This window comes from Clupea harengus, chromosome 6 (genome assembly GCF_900700415.2).
Source record: "Clupea harengus chromosome 6, Ch_v2.0.2, whole genome shotgun sequence".
Lineage (NCBI taxonomy): Eukaryota > Metazoa > Chordata > Actinopteri > Clupeiformes > Clupeidae > Clupea > Clupea harengus.
Window position 1 is genome coordinate 23,486,640 of NC_045157.1, and position 22,249 is coordinate 23,508,888.

The 22,249-nt window shown below is 45.8% G+C and overlaps 1 protein-coding gene across 8 annotated transcripts in view; it reads left to right on the top strand.

Moving 5' to 3' along the window:
• The first annotated feature begins 349 nt into the window (after positions 1 to 349).
• The window catches only part of kifc3 (kinesin family member C3), a 29,375-nt gene continuing 7,475 nt past the window's right edge, over positions 350 to 22,249 (top strand). The window contains exons 1-16 of one of the 8 annotated variants that reach the window (XM_031569496.2): positions 350 to 619; positions 13,840 to 13,957; positions 15,237 to 15,379; positions 16,732 to 16,767; positions 17,343 to 17,556; positions 17,696 to 17,835; positions 18,005 to 18,070; positions 18,317 to 18,442; positions 18,824 to 19,105; positions 19,452 to 19,625; positions 20,218 to 20,304; positions 21,141 to 21,288; positions 21,372 to 21,502; positions 21,605 to 21,716; positions 21,807 to 21,988; positions 22,081 to 22,185. In XM_031569496.2, the coding sequence (XP_031425356.1) occupies positions 13,876 to 13,957; positions 15,237 to 15,379; positions 16,732 to 16,767; positions 17,343 to 17,556; positions 17,696 to 17,835; positions 18,005 to 18,070; positions 18,317 to 18,442; positions 18,824 to 19,105; positions 19,452 to 19,625; positions 20,218 to 20,304; positions 21,141 to 21,288; positions 21,372 to 21,502; positions 21,605 to 21,716; positions 21,807 to 21,988; positions 22,081 to 22,185 (2,028 nt within the window). In that variant the 5' untranslated portion in view covers positions 350 to 619; positions 13,840 to 13,875. Of the gene's footprint in view, positions 620 to 4,387; positions 5,629 to 7,726; positions 8,036 to 9,543; positions 11,414 to 13,839; positions 13,958 to 14,328; positions 14,686 to 15,236; positions 15,380 to 16,731; positions 16,768 to 17,342; positions 17,557 to 17,695; positions 17,836 to 18,004; positions 18,071 to 18,316; positions 18,443 to 18,823; positions 19,106 to 19,451; positions 19,626 to 20,217; positions 20,305 to 21,140; positions 21,289 to 21,371; positions 21,503 to 21,604; positions 21,717 to 21,806; positions 21,989 to 22,080; positions 22,186 to 22,249 lie in introns of those variants that run through there. The other 7 variants (XM_031569491.2, XM_031569492.2, XM_031569497.2 and 4 more) reach the window with 7 other exon arrangements.

Below are 22,249 nucleotides of genomic sequence, written 5' to 3' on the forward strand. Positions count from 1 at the left end.
TCACCGACAGTAAGAATATGGTGGAAAAAATAAAAGATTCACTCTCTATAACTCGTGACAGGTCTTTCGTACTGGTTAATGTTAATGTAAGACGTCAAGTAAACAATAACGCACATCACCCTGTCAATTAGGCTGATCCATACGACTGACAACCGGAGCCTGTCGGCTACTCAACAAACCAAAGTTGTCTTCCTGAAGAATGTCTCTTTCTCATGCTCACATTTAATGAAATGGGCTCACATGCGTTGCTGTATTTTTGGTAGCTGAAACTTTGTTGGACTGATTCCACCTCGCGCCTCTTTTTTTCACTTGATGGGAGATCAGAATACGTCACTGTTTCTGACTCCAGTCAGCTGTGCGCGCGGCAGGGTCCACTCAATGTTTTATCCGTCCGTCTCCGCTCTTGCTTTTCACAGATTTTAATGTCATTAGTTAATCATCATGCTCTCATACCTGGCATGGTTTACTGCGTTTAAGTGAACGTGGTACAAGGACTTCAATATCACATTCGTGGTAGGATTTTGAGGAGCAGTTCAGTGTATTGTCAGGAGTACAAGAAACACGTCAACGAAGTGGAAAAAGCCAGAACTCACGAGAAGTTTGGCGTGCTGGACCTCAAGTAAGTGCTTGATCTGATGTTAGCCTGCGACTTCGCTGTGGCTGGCAATACTACTTTTATTTCTACAATTGGTTATTTTACCCCATACACAGATAACGTTTACGTTTTATGTGTTGTCTGTAGTGATGCCCAGCTCTCTAGGCATCCTAGACTTGACTAGACCAGTAACTAGTCAAAGGGAATGTGCCCTTTTGTTATAACTTACAAAGCTACACAAATGTGTATCTGTCGAATTGTGGACTGCAACATCCAGCAACTTCGGAGCTTTATGCTAATTACCCCTTATGTCAAAGGCCGTGTTGTCGGTCTTTGTTGGTGTTGGTGTTTTAAAGAAGTGCCCTTGGGAAAGGAAATGGAAAATCAAGACTTCAGACGGAGATTGTAGACTACAGTGACTTTTTCTACCCCACTCTACATACTAAGTTGCTTAATATGGAACTCGAGGTTTATTTTAAACTTAGTCGTGCGCCACTTATTTGCTGAATGCAAGATAATACAAACATACTACTACTATTATTATTATTATTATTATTATTATTAAGCTATTATTTGAAAAAACTCCGCGGTTCGGGTGTGTCCAGAAAAGAGCGGTCCGTCAGGCGGATGTTCTAAAAATACTCAAGTGAATAGGCTAAGACTACTCATTTCGGAATAACGGCGTAACCGATTGAGGCGAGATGTTCTTGCTACAATCGTCTCTGAAACAGTGTAGCCATATCTCAACTTTTGGGAAGGCAGTAAGAAATCGGGGTTAGGCTACCAAACGATAAAGCCTCCAGGGCTTTCACTTGCGCTCTGGTGAGGTTGTAGAAAGCTCGACATGGTTCTTTCTGACTTTTGACAGAACCACTGTTGTTTTTATGCTTACCAGTTGTTTTGTATGGAATGGGGCCCGTGTATGGAGTATACAGGCGTAACCAACAAAACACAGAAAACAGCCAGTGGGGCCCACAACTTTCCTTACACACAATCACCCTAAAAGCATTATGCCTATGACATCAAACAGACAACAGTTACTACAAGTATTCGAGCTTGACTTGTCAGGATATTCTTACTAGACGCAGAGGCTATGGAATTTCACAGGAGAGACGTGAGTGGCCTGTAATATCATTAGCCAACTATAGGATATAGGCCATTTACTGCTAAGCCTATAGATTTAGCATATAAGGTTTTCATATTCATGGTGTTCTATCATAGAGAAACGTCTAGTACTTTGAGATGTTTGTTTTTCATAGCCCAGTCACTCTTCTGCCGCATTAATGTGGTCTTTTGCCAATAAATGCCTATAGGCTTTTTTATAGGTCAAAGCTCTACGTACTGATCTGTCTTGCTGCCAAAATCGATCTGTATGTTTACTCAATGAAAGTGCAGTATGTTCCCCAAACTCCCTCTTTGAAAGGGACGCGTTATTCACCACGTGTTCATGAACCATGTTATGTAAAACCATGACGGATTTTTCTAGTCATAGTTGAAAACAGACCGTGACGAGTGAACAGGCCCAGACACAAACAGCAGAGGGCGCGCTATACCATTTTTGCTTTTTGTTTCTGTGTGAAAGATGGACTCACTAACTCTTTCCAATGTCACAGATTTGGAGAGATAGTTGAAACGCTTCGAGGCAGCTGTTCGAGAATGGCTTCGATCATTACTCATCTTTTTCACTGTCCAAGAAAAAAAGGAAACCCATTTTGCCTTGGAATGCTATTGGCTCAGTAAAGATGTTTACCATTGGCAACATTGTGGATGGAAAGCAGTGTGTCTACTAGGCCTACTGTTTTTAATTTGTTGTCAGCTAATAGGCTAAATCAGCTAAATTTGCATTAGTGAGAGACCTCAGGCGAGTGGAGTTTTTTAGCAGCTGGAACATGTGTATACCAGATGTTGCGCCTCATGCCTCCATCCTCATGGCTGTTTTTCGTGTTATAGACAGTGTTGTTTCCTAACCCACTGTAAAATGCTTTGTTTGTTTCCCGAGTGGTCCAGGAAAAAATTGCAAAAAAACAATGTAACAACTGGACTTTTATTCAATTTCATGCATTTACTATATTCTTACTTATTCACCCTCTCACTTTCCTGGGACATGAGGGGGCAGTTTCTGTGATGCCTCCTTTACAATATAACACACTGCTGTCTGTCACCAACCCCATGTTTTACTTTTACCATTATTTCTAGCTCTTCTATGAGCACTATAATTTATTCTTAAAATAGTCTGCATAAGGAATTATGGGATGGGTGTGTATAGTGTGCTGTGGGCAGTGGGCGGTCAGAGGACATTAGCTGCTGCTGCTTCTCTCTCACTCTCACTCTCACTCTCACTCTCACTCTCTCACTCACATTCACACACACATACTCACACACACACACACACACACACACACACACACACACCTACTCTCTCTCTCACACACACACACACACACATACTCACACACACATACTCACACACACATACTCACACACACATACTCTCACACACACACAGAGTCACTCACTCTCACACACACACACAGGCTCACTCACTTCTACTGAGTGCATGTTTTGAATGAGATGACGGGCTTAAATCGTCAATGGCCTAACGTGAAGACGTGCATATTTCAGTGCTAAACTGATTACGTGGTGGTCTTAGCTTTTTAAATAGACCCGTCTTCCTCTTGCGTGACCACAAACATACAGAGAAAAGGAGAGAGGAATGCAAACACTTTTAATGCAATAATATCTCTTAAAAAGAGGTAATATTGAGTCACCAATTGCCACCAGTGGCAGATGTAGCAGAGAGAGAGAGAGAGTTAAAGTGGTCAAATGCACATTCCCTCTGAGGTAAATAAAAATAGTGTTGGTCCTTTCAGGAAAAACATATTGTATAACCCCATGATCCCAATTAAAAAACTTATTTGGTTTTGGTTAACATCAAAAGTTCTTGCTCACTAAACTGTCTTAATGATTGACTATAAAATGTTCTCTGGAACCTTATCGCTTCTTTTACCTCCTTCAGATTAGAGACTTTAGATTTTATATTAACTTTCCTCTTATGACTGTCCACCCATAGCTGTATGTTTATTTATTCTCGGGCAGGGCCTAGAATCACAGTTGTTATTGTGTGGTCTCTATGCAACATGATGGCATGCATGAAGCTGCAGGGCCCTGCCTTTGGACTTCTGGCTGGCCCTCTGCATAGTCTGTCCTGTCATTGCCTTTTCTTGTCCCCCTCTGTCTCTGGTCCAAAGCAACTAATGAGCTGGAAGGTGACCCCATTGTCCAATCACTGACTGAATGTCCTTATCACTGAGGGCTTTAGCCATGTTTTTAGCATGGAGAGCTGCGGTCCTCTCCACACAAAAGTTCCCGTTGTGACTGCCACCGATCATCATTGAACCCCAGTTATCACCATTGTCATGTTCCTGCTGGGAAACATTCCCATGATGCCCTGCTCTGCTGCCATTGCTTTTACGCTGGACGGACACACAGCGGGTGGAACGGGGAAGGCATTCAGGACACGAAATAATGAGGTCGTCTCGCCATGGTGACCACCAATCACAGCCTGGCATCTCTCCGCTGCAGCATGTCTAAGCAGATGCAGCGGCAGATTTAGTTGATTTTTCTTTTCACATTACATGAATTCAAATCAAAATATTACGTCATCAGCGTGGAGGGGCTTTCATGATCCAGCATTATCTGTCCCTTGGTGTAACAGATGGGCAACGTAGAGAGAGGGAGGATGGCAAACTCCATAGCTCTTTTTCTCAGGACTTTCCGGACACTCTGAGACAAACCCCAAGGTGGGCGGAGGGCAGTGAGTCTGTTCTGTTTTTCTCCAGCACTGGTCCAGGAACTCTTTTGAAGGAATGGGACGGGGACTGAAGAGGGACTTTCCATGTGTTTCTTGGAGGAAGTGAAGAGCTGTAACCACGCAGACCTTTTGGATTTACACAGAATTAGACACATTGAATTCTGTTATCTTTTTTATTAATTTATTTTGGCTGTGTCACATTTGTCTCCAGGGGTTTGTCTAGACAGGGATTTCCTGGTTGAACTTTGTATCTTTTCATGGGAAGTGTGTACGTGACCGTTAACAGGAGATTAATAGTTTATCAAGAAAATGGGCGAGGCTTGGAAAGTCAATGTGCAAACTCTGTCTATAAACAGGTGTGGATTGCCTACAAGTTACATACAAAGAGTGAATGGGAGAGAAAGAGAGAGGCAGGAAGCCATCTCATTTGCTGAGAGCTAAAGGATTATCAGTTTAAATTAGCATTAGAACACTACCCTTGTCTGACAGACTACACATACAGTTAGTCTAGTGGACTGCTGAGAAGAGACTCAACACCCTGCTATCTAGGCTTTGTATGTTTGGTATGATTTGGGTAAACATGAAGGCAATATACTGCTCGGAAGAGTTTTGATTTTCTTTTCCAGTTTTTCCAAGTTTGTGTTTTTGGCTCATTTGGGGATTTTCCATATGAGCATGAAGAGCTTTTGCTTGATGTAGAACGCCGATAAGGATGTGCACACTGACTGCCGGAATGACTTCTAGTCATATCCATGGGTTGTATGTTGTGTTAAAGGCGTCTGTGCACTGAGAGGACACTTCTCTGGACTCCCAGACTGGAAACCGAGACCCCTCAGGATGTCTGTGTGTTGCCGTCTCCGTTCTTCTTCGGGCTGAGTGTGTTGGGAAGGAAGGGGAGACCATCTGCGTGTGGCGGATCATGTACGTTCTGTGCACGCTGGTGCTGCTGACCCTCCAGAACCTATTAAAGAGACTGGAGCTGGGTGAACCAGGGGCCAACGAGGGGCCCGAGCAGTCCAGTGATGAGGCGGTGCAGCCTGGGCAAGGGCAGAGGGCCAAGCCCCCCTGGCATGGAGGCTCGGCACCGACACAGGGCGGTATATCACAGAGCCCCTACGGTTGTGTGATCCATCACTGCTCTGAGTCGCACCAGCATGAACAGCGCAGTGAGAGTCCCCACTACGGCAAAGGCAATGTGCCCACCAGCAGCAAGAAAGTACAGGTGAGCGAGAGAGAATGTAGGGTCTTATCAGATAGCACAGAGGAACATAAGAAATTGGATGGACGATGCACAGATAGATACAGAGTAATGGACTTGGTGGTAGAGAGCACCAGTCATTAGTAACATGTTTTTAATACTGCAAAGTGGTTGACTCCTATGGAAAACCTTTACGGTAGGTTTTTGGTTTGGTGAATTTGCTATAAAACGCATTAAATGAAATGCTTTTCCAATGGCTATCTAGTTTGAGCAGCAACTCTTCCAGTACCCTACTGTGAACAGGTCATAGTTTAATAATGTATAGCTGATGTATTATTGATTAGCAGATCTACAGATGGCCGGATGTCATCTAAGGTTTGTGGAAGCATTTCTGCTGCAGTTCTGCCACACTCAGCATATTCAACAATCTTTGTGTATTTGGTTAATCAGATATTTTATGCTGATTTCTTACAGGACAATGGTGGCTATGGGTATTGTATGTAGATTATTGGTATTTGCGTGCAAACTACGCACATTCCTTCCTGTCTGGATCTGTCCATGATGTTGTCCCTTTTGTCCTTCAAGTGAAAGATGTACCAGTTGTTGAGTTGAGTGCTGGCCTGTTTCGCTGCCCCCTGTGAAAATCCCGTTAGCGTGCCATCACAGTAAACAGACCCAGATCATTGGTTATGTAAACAGGGCTTCGTTAATCTCCGTCTCTCCCTCCATCTCTCCCCGACCTCGACTCCTGTTTCTGTCACAGTGTTTCTTTCTCTCCCCCCCCCTCTCTCTCTCTCGCTTTCTCTTTCTTCCTCTCTCTAATCCCACTTTAATTCAGGCCATCCATTTGGCTCCTGACCCAAACCTGGATGCGTTATCAACCCACCCATATGTGCCCATGCACCTACACTATCTCTCTTTTAGCCATACAAACCCACACACAAACACAAACACTCCCTCAGTGCCGACTGAATATCATTCATGACGCACACCTCTGCAATAAACCTCTTCGATGTAATGACTTCCGTTTGACCTTTGATGGACCTGGTGTTACCTGAACATTATATTCCTGTGCTGAGTCAAGAGGAGTCATAGATAGATAGATAGATAGATAGATAGATGAGTCAAGATACTGTAATAGGATTATGTCATTTTTGTATTGTATGGCAGAGTATCATCCATTTTCAGTATTATCCAAAACACTGTTTTGAAATATATTAATGCTAGCATTTTCATAATGGCAAGGTTTTCATTGAAGTGGGGTGATGAGTGTTTGAACACTGAGGCTTACTCATGTATCTAACTGATTAGTCTGGACATTCATATTTCTGTAATAGATTCACTTAGATCACTAGATCACTGTCACCCTCATACAGCACAAAGAGAGCAAAAGTAAATGACTATCTCCATAAAGCCCACTGTCTGTCTTTTGCACAGACACCCAGTTTCCCCCGCAGCCCCTCGGATGCTGAGAGAGAGGCTCTGTTCTCACACTGGTGTTTGGTGTCTGAGCAGAAGAATGGTGTCAGTGTACTAGTCCGAATCTGAACCAGGCTTCATCCGTCAATCAAATCATCTTTACAACTCCTTACAAACATCTATTTTTGATCATTAGAGAGAACCCTCTTTTGTGATGAAGCACATTGTTTTCCCACAGCAACAAAGGGACTGGTGGAGGGTGCTTGCTGGCCTGAATGCACTGGGTTTTTTACTGTACTACTTTCTGGGCCATCCTCCTTTAATGTTCTTTTATAGAACAGTAAGTGGGAGGAGCAGTGAATTTTACACCCGTTAGTATGGAATTACATACACGCACGCACGCACGCACGCTCGCTCGCACATGTTCCCACACACAGACAGCTTAGAGAGTGCTCTGGTTAATATTTCAGACAGTAGGAGGAGCCAACTGCAATTCCTACACAGAGCAGCAGTCACTCACAAATAACTAGTGCCATAGGAAGACGGGGGAGAGCAACTCTACGCTTGATTTGTGGCTGAAATATTTATTTCACTGGTGGCGAGAGGGGGAAACAGTAGAGAGAGAGAGGGAGCAAAGAGGGGAGGGGTGGTGAGGAGAGGATAGCTGAGGGGGAAAGGAGGAGGGGGGAGATGCAGGAAGGGGGGGGCTGCGATGCTGGCTCAGATTCCACCGTTACTAAGGAACTGAGCGTGAGCAGAGAGTTTGTGTCACCCTGTGTGAGGGGAGCGCTATCTCAAAGAGGAATGCGCTTATGAGTGTGTGTATGAAAGAGGGAGAGAGAGAACAAGTGAGGGATAGAGAGGGAGGGAGAAAGGGCTGGTTGGCAGACACAGTCCGACACGTAACTTGCAGCGAGAGCCCTGGGCTCTGCAGGAGTGCTTGTGCTGGAGGTGCTCGTTAAAGACACGGCGATGCAGGGATGATCGGGGCCATGGGACCGCAGGCAGGGAGGTGAGTACACCAAAGGGAGAGGGAGGTGTGTGTGTGTGTGTGTGTGTGTGTCTGCAAGTGCAGACTCTCTTCCTGTTTTTCTCTGTCGCTCACCACCATTTATGGTGCTGTTTGGCCATTGTGTCAATAAGATCACAGATGCCGTGTTCTTGTTCATGGATTAAGCTGATGTTGGGCTTAAAGTCAGATCTTAAGCTCCAGCATAGTTGAGCAGTCACACACCTACCAGTACTCTGCTGGTATCTTTGTGCAGAGCACATGCTGCTGGTGTATGACTGTGGTCCCAGTACATTGTGTGCATATTTTTTTCCAGAGGTATTTAAGGTTGTTGAGAGATCCAGCATCGGCAGATGTTGACACAGAAGCCTCAGTGTTTATGCTAGAGAGGAAGGGAGAGATTTAACCTTCACTGAACGAGGGATGGCGAGAGGATGAGGGAGAGAGAGGGAAGGAGGGACATGCTTCTCTGTACATGGGGGTAGGGGGGGGGGATGGGGAGACTGCAATATTTAAATGTTCTTACTGTTACAGTGCAGAAACTGAATCATGAATCAATGGCATAAATTATGCCATTTTGACTATGGCCTGATGGAAAGGCTTAGAAATTGGGATTGTAGAGAACGGCTATAGATGTGTGTCTGTCTGTGTGTCTGTGTGTGCGTCTGTGTGTGTGTGCGTCTGTGTGTGTGTGCGTCTGTGTGTGTGTGCGTCTGTGTGTGTGTTTGATATGGGAGATGGCGAAATGAGTGGGACAGTAGCAGATCTCGACAGACTGCCTGACCACAGGATCCATTATACTGATCTCCAGTGACAGACTGTGTGTGTGTGTGTGTGTGTGTGTGTGTGTGTGTGTGTGTGTGTGTGTGTGTGTGTGTGTGTGTGTGTGTGTTTGTGTGTGTCTCTATGTCTAAATTATTCATAGTAATGGGGGGTGGGGTAATGAAGTGGTCTTTCTCAGCAAATGGCTCTCTTGTAGCTTATCAATGCCCCTCTCATGTTCCACAGGCTATGGGAGAAATAACACTCCAACACTCACAGCACGGCCATGTCATCATATTATCTCCTCCTCTCTCTCACTCTATAATTATGGAGAGATGTAAGAGGCACTTTTCCACTGCAGGAACTCTGGGCACATCCCAGGTAGCACGAACGTTTACAGGAACGGCCCCGTAATCGGCCCTTCCATTGCGGTGCAGGAACTATGGACGTGACTATCTCCATGCACAACAAAATAATGATCTATTTCACCAGCGGCAGCACCATTATTAGACCGTTACACCAGACATTTTCTAGTTATAATTAGGATTACCTCAAGGCCGAGTTGACGGTTGAATTTTGCCATGGCTAACACTTAATTAAATGGCTTCATGGCAGCTGTATTTACTTGATAAATGAACATACCAGCACCACTATGATTAATTAAAGCCAATATTTCCGCCGATGTTTTGCTTGTGTTCATTAAGTGACTGTAATCTCAGCAAGCTAACTATGTAAACTATTTATTTTGCTGTATTCACTGCGTGACCTTGAGTAAATATTGCTGGTTAAAAAAATGGCGCTTTTTGTTGTCTAAAACTCCTGTCACGTTTAACTAATGGCAACCATCACTGCAAGCGCTTCCCTGCAGTTTCAGACCCCCTGAGTAGGTACTTATTTCGTCCTGAACACAGTTCGCAAAGAGGTCCTACAGGGGCGCCCTGCGATTTCCTGCAGTGGAAAAGCGCCTTATTTCTCTCCTATTATGTCCCTGAAGGCCACTAGTACTGAAGTATATGACTAATTGTGCGGACAAGGCTGCAATATGTGACTACTCCCCCCAGGCAAACAGTATTATCATGCAATTCTGCTGATTGGCACAACTCATGCACTTATTACAATCAGCAGGCTAAGAATAGCATGCCAGCCTGTGGACGCAAACAGAGAGCTTAGCGCATTATGAATTTAAAACGATGCAACTGACGCATTTCCTGCTCTGTGCTGGCTCCATGCAGATCGGTAGCCTGACTAGCCAGCGCAGGCCAGTAGGAAGTCCTGGATAGAGAGGAGATCTAGTACGGCATGAGCATGTGACTGCCGTCACATCCGTGGAGTCTTCGCTCGGCGTGAACGTGTTGATTGGCTGTGTGTTTGGGTGCCAGGTGAAGCTGTGAGGAGTGAGAGAGGGAGATGGAAGAAGTGGGCTAATGAGATTCAACAGCCGTCTCTAGAGAGGAGCGTTTCTACACCCATGAAAATGATCAGAGGATCCTCATGAGAGGGAGAGTGAAGGCAAGCGAGAGGAGCCTGGTGCTCATTTAAAAGCAGATCCTGTTAGACACGTCTGTGTGAAGCAGTTTAAAGAGAGGAGATTGTACTGTAGCAACATTTGCATTGTTGAACCCCTGGCCTCTTACCATCACACATTCAGACCAAAACAAAAAGACCACTCATCCCCCCTGAAATGGATAGCACTGGGGAGGTCACAGCATTGTCTGATATTTTGCAGAGGGGGAGGAAATATAATCCTTCGGTTTGTTTACTCGTTGAATGGTTGCACAGATCGGGCTCTTGACCAGCTGTGTGCACAGTAGCATGTGTATGTCTGAGGTGAACGTGTGTTAAGAGAGGGAGAGCGCAGCAGCATGTGTTCTCATGAAACCCCTTGGTAAACGGACCAGTTAGTCTCATTAAGCTTGTTCTGTTTTTACCAACTTCAGAGATCTACACTTCCCCCTACTGGCCTGGGGAGAAAGTCAGCGCTAATGAAAACTGAACAATCACTCAAATCTAATTTCATCAACTGTCATTAAGCCTCCTGTTTGTCTGTTGGTTATGTAGAATTATTGCAGATCAATATTATCATATTATGATATGATAGGTATTTTAGTAATGGCATGTGTCCTCTACATCAAAATACGTTCTGGCCAGAAAGAGAAAACTATGTGCCAAAGTCTGGTCCTTGGTCTCTATCAGAGGTCAGATGGCCAGAGAGACTAGAGTGACCAACACGGACTGTCCGAGTGTGCCCAAGCCTCTCACGTCACAAGAAGAAGTCTGAGAGAAAGAGGCCATCTGCTGACTGGCTTAAGGGGATTAGTACCGGCTGGAGAGTCCCAGTACACCTCAGGTAGTGTAGAGACGCTGCACGTCCTCTGTTCACCTTTACCTCGCCCCCCTGTGCCGCTGTTTCCCATTTCCCGCTTCCCTAATTCAGCCGCGCGACATGGAAATATTGTGGCGTTGGGATTGTTGTCGGTGATTGAAGTGAGGGGTGATTGTGGTGCTGGTGGTAAAATGTTGGGATGGATGGGATTATTCCTCAGCAAGAGTGTCTTGGACCGGGACCATGAACGTGAGCGCTACATCCACAGGATGGATCGTAGGACCTCAGGATACAGGGTAATGGTTCAGGGGGGGGGGAAATATATATATATATATATAATATTAATATATATATGTGTGTGTGTGATATTTGTATCTGCTGTGATGGGCTCACGTACACTTGTGTTATAATGTTTTGTGTGGAAAGGACGACTGTGTGGCACTGGTCATTTGTTTGGGGTCTGAAGTGTCCATCTATTGAAAGGGGAAGTAGTTCCTTAGGGTCTTGTGACGCTTGGCACTGCCTTGGTGTGTGGTACAGCAGGTCATGATCAAGGTCAATGTGCACAGGAGAGCCGTTTCTGATCAGACTGTTGTCCCTCCAGCCATTTCTCAGCCTGGACTTGGCAAGAACTGATTGATTGGGTTATTTGACAAATACGACTGTAGGTGGAAGACAGACTTCAGAGTTGCTTATTTTTCACAAATATTGAATTGCGTTCAATGAGTTTATCATCTTGGGGGTCATCAAGATTGACATCTTGACTTTGTGGGCATAAGTATACATAGGCACGTGCACACTCACACACACACACACACACACACACACACACACATGCACGTGGACACGGTGTGATCACCCCAGCAGAGGAGTTGTTTGAAGTCCTAAGAGGCTAAAGCGGGTTATCTGCCCGGAACAGGTTGTTCTCCTAAAGCCAAACTACAGAAGTGACACCCTGACACAGTCTCAATGTAAATGCAAACATAACTTTTGATTGATCCCTGGAATGGTCCTGGGCAGTTGATAGTAAGTGACAATTTTGGTGCACATTCCAACATTTGTGCCTTTTATTATATGGACAGAATCAAAAGTTCTTCCCCTGGTGTGTGTGTGTTTGTGTGTATGATGTTTGGCAGTGACATGTTTGTCTTGCACTACAACATAAAATGGAAGCGAATACAATGAATAGGTTGTTTCTTGGAGTGCTCAGGAATCTCGTCTGCCAGATTTTAATTGATTAGAAGCCAACTGTAGACTCACTAATTAAGGGCTGTGTGTGTGTTTGTGTGTGTGTGTGTGTGTGTGTGTGTGGTATCCGCATGCTTACGTACATGTGTGTTTCACTAACAGAGAGCTGAGGAGTCTACGGAGGGCATTAGTGGTTTTATCAGGGAGCTGAATCCTTGTCTCGTCTCGTCTGTCTGTGTAAAATATAATCGGCTTCTTTACGGAGCCACGACCGCATCCCACCCATCCTTATAATCTCATTAGTCCGAGAGTTCTACAGAGTCGTGTCCCCTGCCCTCTAATCTCACTGGTCATTTGTTTGGGGTCTGAAGTGACCTTCCATTGAAAGGGAAAGTAGTTCCTTAGGGTCTAGGGACGCTGGCCAAGTACAGCTGAACAGATCATTCCAACACGACCAAGATAACAGTGAATGAAAGGCTAACTTAGTTTGATCATATTTTAAAAGCATTTTACCCTGATTGCGCAGACATCACATCACAGAACGCATAGCTTTGATATAGCTCTGCTGCTTAGCTTAATATTTGAATACTTACTTGCAACCTCTTCTTGCGGTGTCATATCAGCCAAATACAATCCATGGCTCTTTCAATATGTTTTACTATAGGCCACATATAGGCCTACATATGCATTTCTCTTTATACTGCATTGTATCCTGTTGGCCTAATAGAAGGGCAGAATTTGCTTTAATGGGAAAACGATGTAATTTCTATTGAAGTTCCAATCCAGTATTTGGACAGAGGCCTTTTGGGTAATCATCTTTGCTTGTATTAATGGGAAAAAACCCAGAATAATTTTATAAACGAATCATTACCCTTTAAATTGTAATTGAATCGTGCGGCCAGTGAAGTTTCACACCTCTACTGCCAAAAGTAGTTATACTCATAAAAACATACCTAAAAAAGTGGCAGTGGAACAGTGTTCCTTTAAGTGACTTTATTTATCAAATATGCCAGTTGTGTGTGTGATGTATGTGTTTTAAGCTTAGCGATTAAAATTAATTGTTAGCCACTCTCACTATTCAACTTTCAAAATGTTCCACTCTAACTAATTTGGTGATTGCCACTTTGCCGTTTTAATGTTAGCAAAATATTTTAAGTGATGTCTTACTAACCACAACATTGCTCTTGGTGGTAAATATCTTACATAGTTGAACACAATGATCTACTCAACATTCCACTGTGGTTGTTACAACCCAATTAAGACAACACCAAGTTGAAATGGATTACAAACAAATAATACATCAATCGATACAGGCCACTTCTTGTTCAACTATTTTAATAGTTTATGTTGCATGCCCTCCTCTATGCCCATGATTATCGGAAACTGTGTTTAGTGGAAGATATGATGTATATATATTCATAAGTCTTCATGGCAACACAAGTTTGTAATATGGTTACCCCTATTTTTCCTTCCCTTGGTAAATGTCCTTATCCAATTGTCTCCTCCTCTTCCTCCTCTCTTCTCCTCTGTTTAGCCGGTCCAGCGGTCCGCTTCATTGGGCCCTGCGGTCATGTTCGGCACACGCAAGACCTGGGACATTGGCCACGCCCCCTGCCTGCAGGACCTCTGGAAGAAAGACGTTTCCTTGGACGGTGAGGGGACCCTTGACTGCTTTGCATACAGAAACCAGCGTTGCAACATTTTTGGAATGTCAGAGATTGCGAGGGAGAGAAAGTGAGTGTGCCTGTGTGTATGAGAGGGGGGGGGGGGGTTAAGGGAGGGCTGTCTCTCACGCTGAGAAGGAGTGGTGTTGGAAGGAGTGGAGATGAGAAGAGGGGAAAGAACACATTCTTGGTGACAGGAAGGGAATGAGAGCGGGAGAGAGAAAGAGAAAGACAGAGAGGGGGGTTTCGGCTGACTGAATGGCACGTAGGTCCCACCAGGTACAGAGCACTAAATCCACTTAGAGAACCAGACCAGGCTCTAACACTGCCACTATTGTTGCGTGTTGTGTGTGTGTGTGTGTGTGTGTGTGTGTGTGTGTGTGTGTGTGTGTGTGTGTGCGCACCACTGCTGCAGGACGGCTCAAGGTGACAGACAGAACAGAGCTGAGATTTTTGCTGCCGCAGGAGAGAGAGGGAAGGAGAGCATGAGAGAAGAAGAACGACAGTACAGTCACTTGTTACCGAGACAAACTGAAGGGACAGGAAGGGAGGTGTGGGAGAAGTGCTTGCCTGTGCAGTTGCCTGCTGTGTAATTACATGGTGACAAGTCATGCACTGGGCTGAACGTCAGCTGTTGGAGCCTGTTTGTCTCACACTGCCACCGCGACTGCTGTGTCATCGGAAGCCCCTAACACGAGCGGAGCCCTGAGCTGCTGGTAAGGTACTGTGCTTTCTCTGCTGCTGGGATTGTCACCTAGGACCCACCTGTATGGGCACTCTTACTACTTTTCTATGGATTGTTTGCTGGAGGACGTAGTTTGGAGCTAGTGGTGGTTTTGTCTTGTGGTTTCAGCTGGAACCTACACAGAGCAGGGTTGGTTGCTTTCTGTTGACAGACATGTATTGACTGGTGAACACGCTCGCGCTGTGCAGTGTGAGGTTAATGTGTCACCTGCCGAGGGCTGTTATCCGTGTACTTATCGGGCTTCGCTGGTTGCCATGGTGCCCAGAGGACCTTGATGGTGGTGTGGAAAATAAGGGTTAGAGGGGTGGCCTTGTCCTGAGTTTAAGGCATAGAGCCAGAGAGCATGAGATGGTTTGGAGAGTGAATGAGTGCATTTGAGAGTGTGGGTGTGTGTTTGGTTACGCACATGCTCTTACATGTACGAGCCGTTTTATGCCTGAGGTGATTTTGAGAGGCTTGTTCTGCTGACTGACCTGGGTGTGCAACTCCTTTGTGTTTTTGTTTGATTTGTGCTGTTTCCAGCGAGCTCAGTGGATTTCCTGATGAGTGATGGTGAGGAGGACACCTCCTTCCTGCCGCTGCAACCCTCCGTATTCCCACGCCACCGTCTCTCTTCCGACCTCAGTGAGACCCACTCCACCGACAACCAGCAGTTGCTTATTCAGGTTGGTCCCGCCAAATCCTCTGACTCATGATAAGCCTGCTCAGCTGGTTCTTTTGGTTGCCGGGGTGTTGCTATTGGGTAATGTTACTTGTTAACTGGTCGATCATGTCAGGCAGACGTTAATCGGGTCACTGACCTGCCAGTCCCCTTTCATTTAGTGTTCTGCATTAGCACAAAGCCTCTGACCAAGTTGTTTTAGAGGCCATAGATACTGACCGACAAAACCATCACATGCCCCACCCCCCCCCCCCCCCCCCCCCCAGACACACACACACACACACACACACACACACACACACACACACACACACACACACACACACACACACGCTGCATATACAGCAGAACAATGCTGAACCCAAGACTGTTTAGCACGCAAGCCTCTGAGAAAATGCTGAGTTTGGTCAGTGCCACACAAATTTTCTTCCATCTCTTGAGGTGAAAGCATTTCATAGGCTTGCTGTTTTTCTAAGGTGTGACTCCATAACAGGCTATGATATTAGTGCACTTTATTTGCAATTCCCACTGTTTGCTTCAACCTCTCAGGTTGCTGAGTCATTGAGGCTAACATTAAAACTTCATAGCCAGGCAGATATAATTTGTGACGGCACTCAAGCCACACACACACACACACACACACACATTCTGTCTCTCTCTCTCTTCTTGTCACTCACTCTCTGTCTGTCTCTCTTTCTTTCTCACATACCCACACACACACACACACACACACACACACACACACACACACACACACACACACACACAGTCTCTCTGTCTTTTCTTACACACACACACACACACACACACACACACAAAGATAGTGTATTCACATTTGTAATCCTCTCTTAAGCACAAATGTGAAAACTGCAGCCCAGAAAGGCAGCAGTGATGTGTGGCATTGAAAGAGGCTCTGCTAGGAGACATTAAAATTCAGACAGGGCTCAGGCAGAGGTAGCCCACACTGCGACATTCTGTGCGTCACAACCACACGCACGATTGGCAGAGGCTGTCATGTGACCTGGATTGCGTATAGCTTCTCTGAGACTAGTTATGTGGGTAAAGAAACTGAGTGTTTGTGTATTTCTGCCGGCACATAACAGGCTTGGCGTTGTGCCTGCAACGCAAACCAACAGCATGTTATGCAGGCTGGAATTATTGGTTAATCTAAATCAGATTATTTACCGTTTGTGCTGTGCATCATGTGAATTTCACATGAGCTCAAGCGTCTGACATTTCTTTCAACATATTTTCTCTCTCTCTCTCTGTTTCTCTCTCTCTCTCTGTTTCTGTTTCTCTCTTTCTCACTGTCTGTGTGTACTGGATCTTTCTTTTTTCATTTGGCCATCTCTACAGAAGGTTACTTGGTCATGTTCCTGGACATCTGCATATGTAATTCTCTCAAAGATTCTCTGTGTATAGGGGACGGGTGGCAGGGATGTGCCTCTTGATATCCATCAAATGATACAGTAGTTGATGATAAATCAATCTGTATTTTACATTACATTATAAATGACCTTGTATCATGTCAGATACTAAGAGCATGTTTGGGAAAGAAGGATTTACATGAGCGGCACATCACTGGTAGTCTGTACTATTGGGATTAGTCAGAGATACTAGTCTGAGTGTGTTGGATAGTCTGCATGTGTTTTCTGTAGATTACTGTAGCAAGCTAGCTAGCTAGAGATGTAAGTAGTTGGCTATCAGAGCAGTGCAGTGGTTTGTAGTCATTTGACTAACAATACTACATTTGTTAAAGAGGATTTGACTTTTGTAGACATTAATACCATACTTTACAGTGTCATCATGTAGTTGAATCTCACTTGTTCTTGTCTAGAATCTTGCTGTCCTGATCCCATTACATGTACAGAAGATGTCATGTCTTCTGAAGTTCCATACAGATATGGATAAACATAACATACCAGCATGACCGTGTGTTTTTTATTTTGTGTGTAATGTTGATGCAGACTCTGCAGGAGCGGGTGTGTGAGTTCCAGGCTCGTCTGCGTGGCGAGGAGGCCGGCAAGAGATTACAGCTTCAGCAGGGCGGCCACCAAGCACACAGCCTCAGCAGGGAGCACCGAGGCCTGGTGAGCCCAGACCTCAAACAGACACAGGACCTCAGAGACCAGCACAGGCTGCAAGACTACCACCAAATCCGCACGGAAGCTACTAACACCGGTGAGGGACATGGAGTAACCGCAGAATGTAATGAAGGAGCAATGGAAAACAAAGCCAGATGCGAACATGTCTGGCTGTCTATGTAAAATGTATCTTAACTGTGTGTGTGTGTGTGTGTGTGTGTGTGCGTGTGTTTCAGGAGGGAGATCGCCTTGTTCCGTTTCACAAAGACTGGCCCAATCTTTAAGCCTTTCGCCGGACGCCCGAGGCCCACTAGAACGAGACTTGAAGGGCTTGGAAGGAGAACAGCTGGTACTTCTCAAAGGGTTACACACACAGGTAGGTAAACAAAGTCACCACAGTCAGATTTACTCCCATAAGTGTCTTTTTCATTATAAGAACCATACAGTGGCATTGTTTGCATGATGCGAGAGCCACTCGCCATCTAAAACATGAGCCTGGGAACATAACTGTGTGTATAGCTCAGACCTGGCCTTCTCCCGTACAGATTGAGGAGCTGGAGGAGAAACTGTTGGATCAGACGCAGGAGGTGGAGAGACTGCGCTCTGAGCTGGTGAGTGTGTGTGTGTGTGTGTGTGCTGCTTGAAGGAGCATGTGATTCGGGCCTAATGTCAGTAAACAGGTTTTACAGTGAAATACTTTCTTCTGAAGAATTTGAGAAGGTCTTGAATTCTGTGAATCGTCCTGACCTAGTTTATTACGGAAAGGAATTAAGTGTCTCAGACTGACCTGGTTTGGTTTCCCAGCACATTTTTTGTTAAATAACTCTGTGTGTGTGTGTCTTCCCGTTACATTGTAGGGGGCGACCGACCTGGAGAAGCAGCTGGAGGTGCTGGAGAGTGAGAACCAGCGGCTCAAACAGGAGCTGAAGGCCGGCCAAGCCCAGGCCTCTCCATCCACCTGCAGCAACTGCCCACACAGCCAGGTCAGTCTCTCACTCTCTCACACGAGACCGGAGCCACGTCAGCAGCAGCATCCAATCACTCTCCTAGGTCAACCACAGAATGAACACCGCACACAGCAACTGTAAACCACTTATAGTGCACACATACAGAGAGCTCTAACTCTGCCTGCAATCAGTAAAGCCAAGTGAGCCACAGCATAGCCAAACAGACTTGGATAAGGAATGCAAGTTCCTTTTCCACCTTCCCTTGACTTTGTCTTACACCCCTGTGTCGGTCTGCCTGTATTTTATTTCTATACGTTTCTTTTTGTACATACGGCACATTATTCATTATTTATGTTTTTCCTCTGTCCTTCATTGTGTCTGCTCCGTCTCCTCTGTCCCTCGCCGCTGCCCCCTCAGGATGTGGAGCGGCTGCGGGACGAGCTGTGCCGGCGGGAGGAGGAGTGTCTGCAGCGGGAGCGACGCCTGGCGGGACTGGAGCTGCAGGTGAGGGAGCGGACGGGCCTGGTGACCCAGCTGGAGCAGCAGTTGGAAGAGGCCACGCGGCGCCAGCGTGACCTCCAGCTGTGGCTGGACGAGGCCACGAGCCATGGACGGGACACAAAGGAGCAGCTCACCTCCAAGCTCAGGGAGTGTGAGCAAGCCCTCACCCGCCAGGCCGCCATGCCCCCGCAGGTCAAGGTCAGCAGTACACTTTTGTTTTTCTCTGTGTTTTGTAGTAGCCTAGACCAACCTAAACCAGGTTTAGTTGAAAAAAGCAATTAATCTGACTGAGCTGTGATGTGATGGCATCAGAAAGACCTCTTTTGATGAACTAATAGATATAACTAAGATACCTGTCAGATAAGACTAAGATTACCATGCTAATCATGAATCACGAATCATTTTAGATTTGTATCTAACTGATAAGATGTTGTAATGTCTAGTGACCCTGTGTGCACATTCAGGAATAAGGCCACATTACATATCATAACCTCATCTGTTCTGTTCTATTCGAGTCATGTTTCAAATCCTTCTGTGTCTGCAGTATGTGACTAAGACAGTGGAGGTGGAGTCGGCCCAGTGTAAGCAGGCTCTCGCTGAGTGTCAGGCACGGAACCTGTCCCTGCAGGAGCAGCTGAGTGTCCAGAGGCAGCTCCTGCGTGAGCTGGAAAACCATCTTCATGAGTCCCAGAAGACCAGTGGTCAGCTGAGACAACAGGTACACATCTGTCTGTCTGTCTGTCTGTCTGTCTGTCTGTCTCTCTGCCTCTCTCTCTGCCTCTCTCTCTGCCTCTCTCTCTCTCTCTCTCTCTTATCTGCCTTTCCCTTCTTTTTGTGTTTCTCTCAATCTTTTCTGTTTCTCAGTTTCTTTCCCTTCTGCTTTACAATCCCCTGCGTGTTGACGAGTTCAGTGTGTACTGTGAACATACTGGATTGATGTGTATTCAAGCCATGGCTCTGTGTGGGGATTGTGAATTGAGACCATTCATCCTCCAATTGTGATGGAAGCTTAGCAGCAGACCCAAAATTAAGCCACAGAGCTTTTGGATTTACCCATCCCCTATCAGAGTGTTGTCGTGACGGCTTGAGCTCTCTCCCAATCTCTCAGTTATTGGATGCTCCTACCTCCCAGTGCTTTGAGCTGCGATTGGCCCCTTCCTCAGTGTTGTGGATTGTGGTTGGCCCTAGTTCCCAGTATGGTGGTGTTGGCGTGTGTGGTGGTGCTTGTATGATTGGCCCTCCCCTCTACCCTGTGGTAGCTGTGTGGTGATCCCAGCACGGCTAACCGCTCTCTCCGCTTACGTCCGCAGCTGAGGGCTGATCGCGGCCGCCTGTGTGGCCTGCTCTCCAAGGCCGTCGGCTGGCACAACAGTGATGTCATCCATAGGCTGTCGAAGGTGTGCCACTTTACTCTGCAGCTAGCAGGGGTCAGAGGTCAAACATGAGGTCATCAGTGTGATGGAGACAGAACAGGGCCGGAGTGAAGTCACAGGAGATAAAAATAGAAGACATCATTACTAATAATGCATATATTACATCACACAGTGTGATCAACTAGTTTAGTCAGTTTTACCTGATTTTTTTTTTTTTTTTTTTGCTTTATCTCCAGTTCTATTACAGTTGTAGGCTAGGCAGTGTAAGCAATTTGAAACATGATCAGAAGTCACAGTTTAGGGAATACTGATGCCCATTTTGCACCTTTGGATCCCATAATGTTGTGGAGTAAATGACTGTATGTTGTGGAAAACGTATAGTCAGTTTCTAGATTCATAGTTCTGTAACCATAGTTCTCCCATGTGCTTCAGTATCACTGTGTCACTGACCCTCTCACCCCTCTCTTTGTTTAGTGTGCTCACTGAGCCATTCCTTTGACCCACTAAGAGGTGTAGTGTAGCATTCCTGCCACTAGATCAGTCTTTGAGTGACTAACAGAAACTGCTGTGGCAGGGTGTCGATTGCATCGGGACTCACCTGTTTATCTCCCACCATCTGTGATGTGGACATTTCATCCACGCGTAACCTAACAGCTACAGGCATCAAAGCTGATGCTCAGTAGTGGTTTTTGGAGTGAAGAAGTAAAGCTCTTTGTGTTTCCACAGATGGTAGACCAGTGGAATGTAAACAGTTGTGTGTTTGCATGCGTGCGTGCGTGCAGAAGAGGAGTGTGTTTGTGCAATGCCACAGTGCTTTCATCTTTAAGTATGGGGTCTAACTGATGTTTGGCTCTGACCAGATCCTGGTCTATGAGGGGGAGATGGAGAGAGCTCAGGGGCAGCTGGAGGCAGAGATGCAGAGTCTGGAGGAGGAGAAGAACCGGGTGATTGAGGATGCCTTCATCCGGGCCGAGAGCGAGATGAAGGCTGTGCACGAGAACCTAGCAGGTAAGTTGGAGTGTGGAAGGAGGAATGAGTTTACTTCTGGTGGTCAAGGAATGTTTGTTTGATTCTCAGCCATTTCTGGGCAGGTGTGCGTATGAATCTGTTGACCCTGCAGCCAGCTCTGCGCACCCTCACCTGTGACTACAACTGCTTAAAGAGGCAAGTGCAAGATTTCCCTTTCCTGCTGGATAAGGCCATTGCAGAGGCTAAGCAAGAGGTCAGTCCAAATTTAAGCTAATGAGAAGATGTATGAGTTTCCACCAACATGTAATGTGTTTGCTATCAACGCCTCACTTTCCTCGTGTGTGTCCATCCACAGATCTGTCAAGTGATTGGGGAGGTAAGCAGTGCCAACCAAGAGCTGCTGCGCAAGTACAAACGAGAGATGAACCTGAGGAAGAAATGTCACAATGAGCTTGTGCGACTCAAAGGTGAGGGACACACACAACCTGGGAGATGTAGTCTTTCATCAGGGTCATTCAGGTAACGGCCATAAATCACATGTCCATACATTCTTCCAGGCAACATCAGGGTATTCTGTCGAGTGCGTCCTGTCAGCCAGAACGAGATGGATTCAGTGGATGCAAAGAACATGGTGACCTTTGACTCAGACGATGACTCAATCCTCTACCTGTCAAATAAGGGCAAGCCCATGACCTTTGACCTGGATAAAGTCTTTCCCCCTCACGCCACACAAGAAGAGGTATGTCTTCCAGCTAGCTGAACAACAGATAAGATTTGAGTGATAAGAAGAGTGATCTTGTGGATAACATTCGCTCTCTTTATTTATTACAGGTGTTCCAGGAAGTTCAGTCTCTGGTCACTTCCTGTATTGATGGTTTCAATGTGTGCATCTTTGCCTATGGTCAGACTGGCTCAGGAAAGACTTACACCATGGAGGTATGGCCCTGCTCTTAAACACAGTTTTGTGATCGGATGGCTCTTTGTGTAGGCAGTTGGTTTG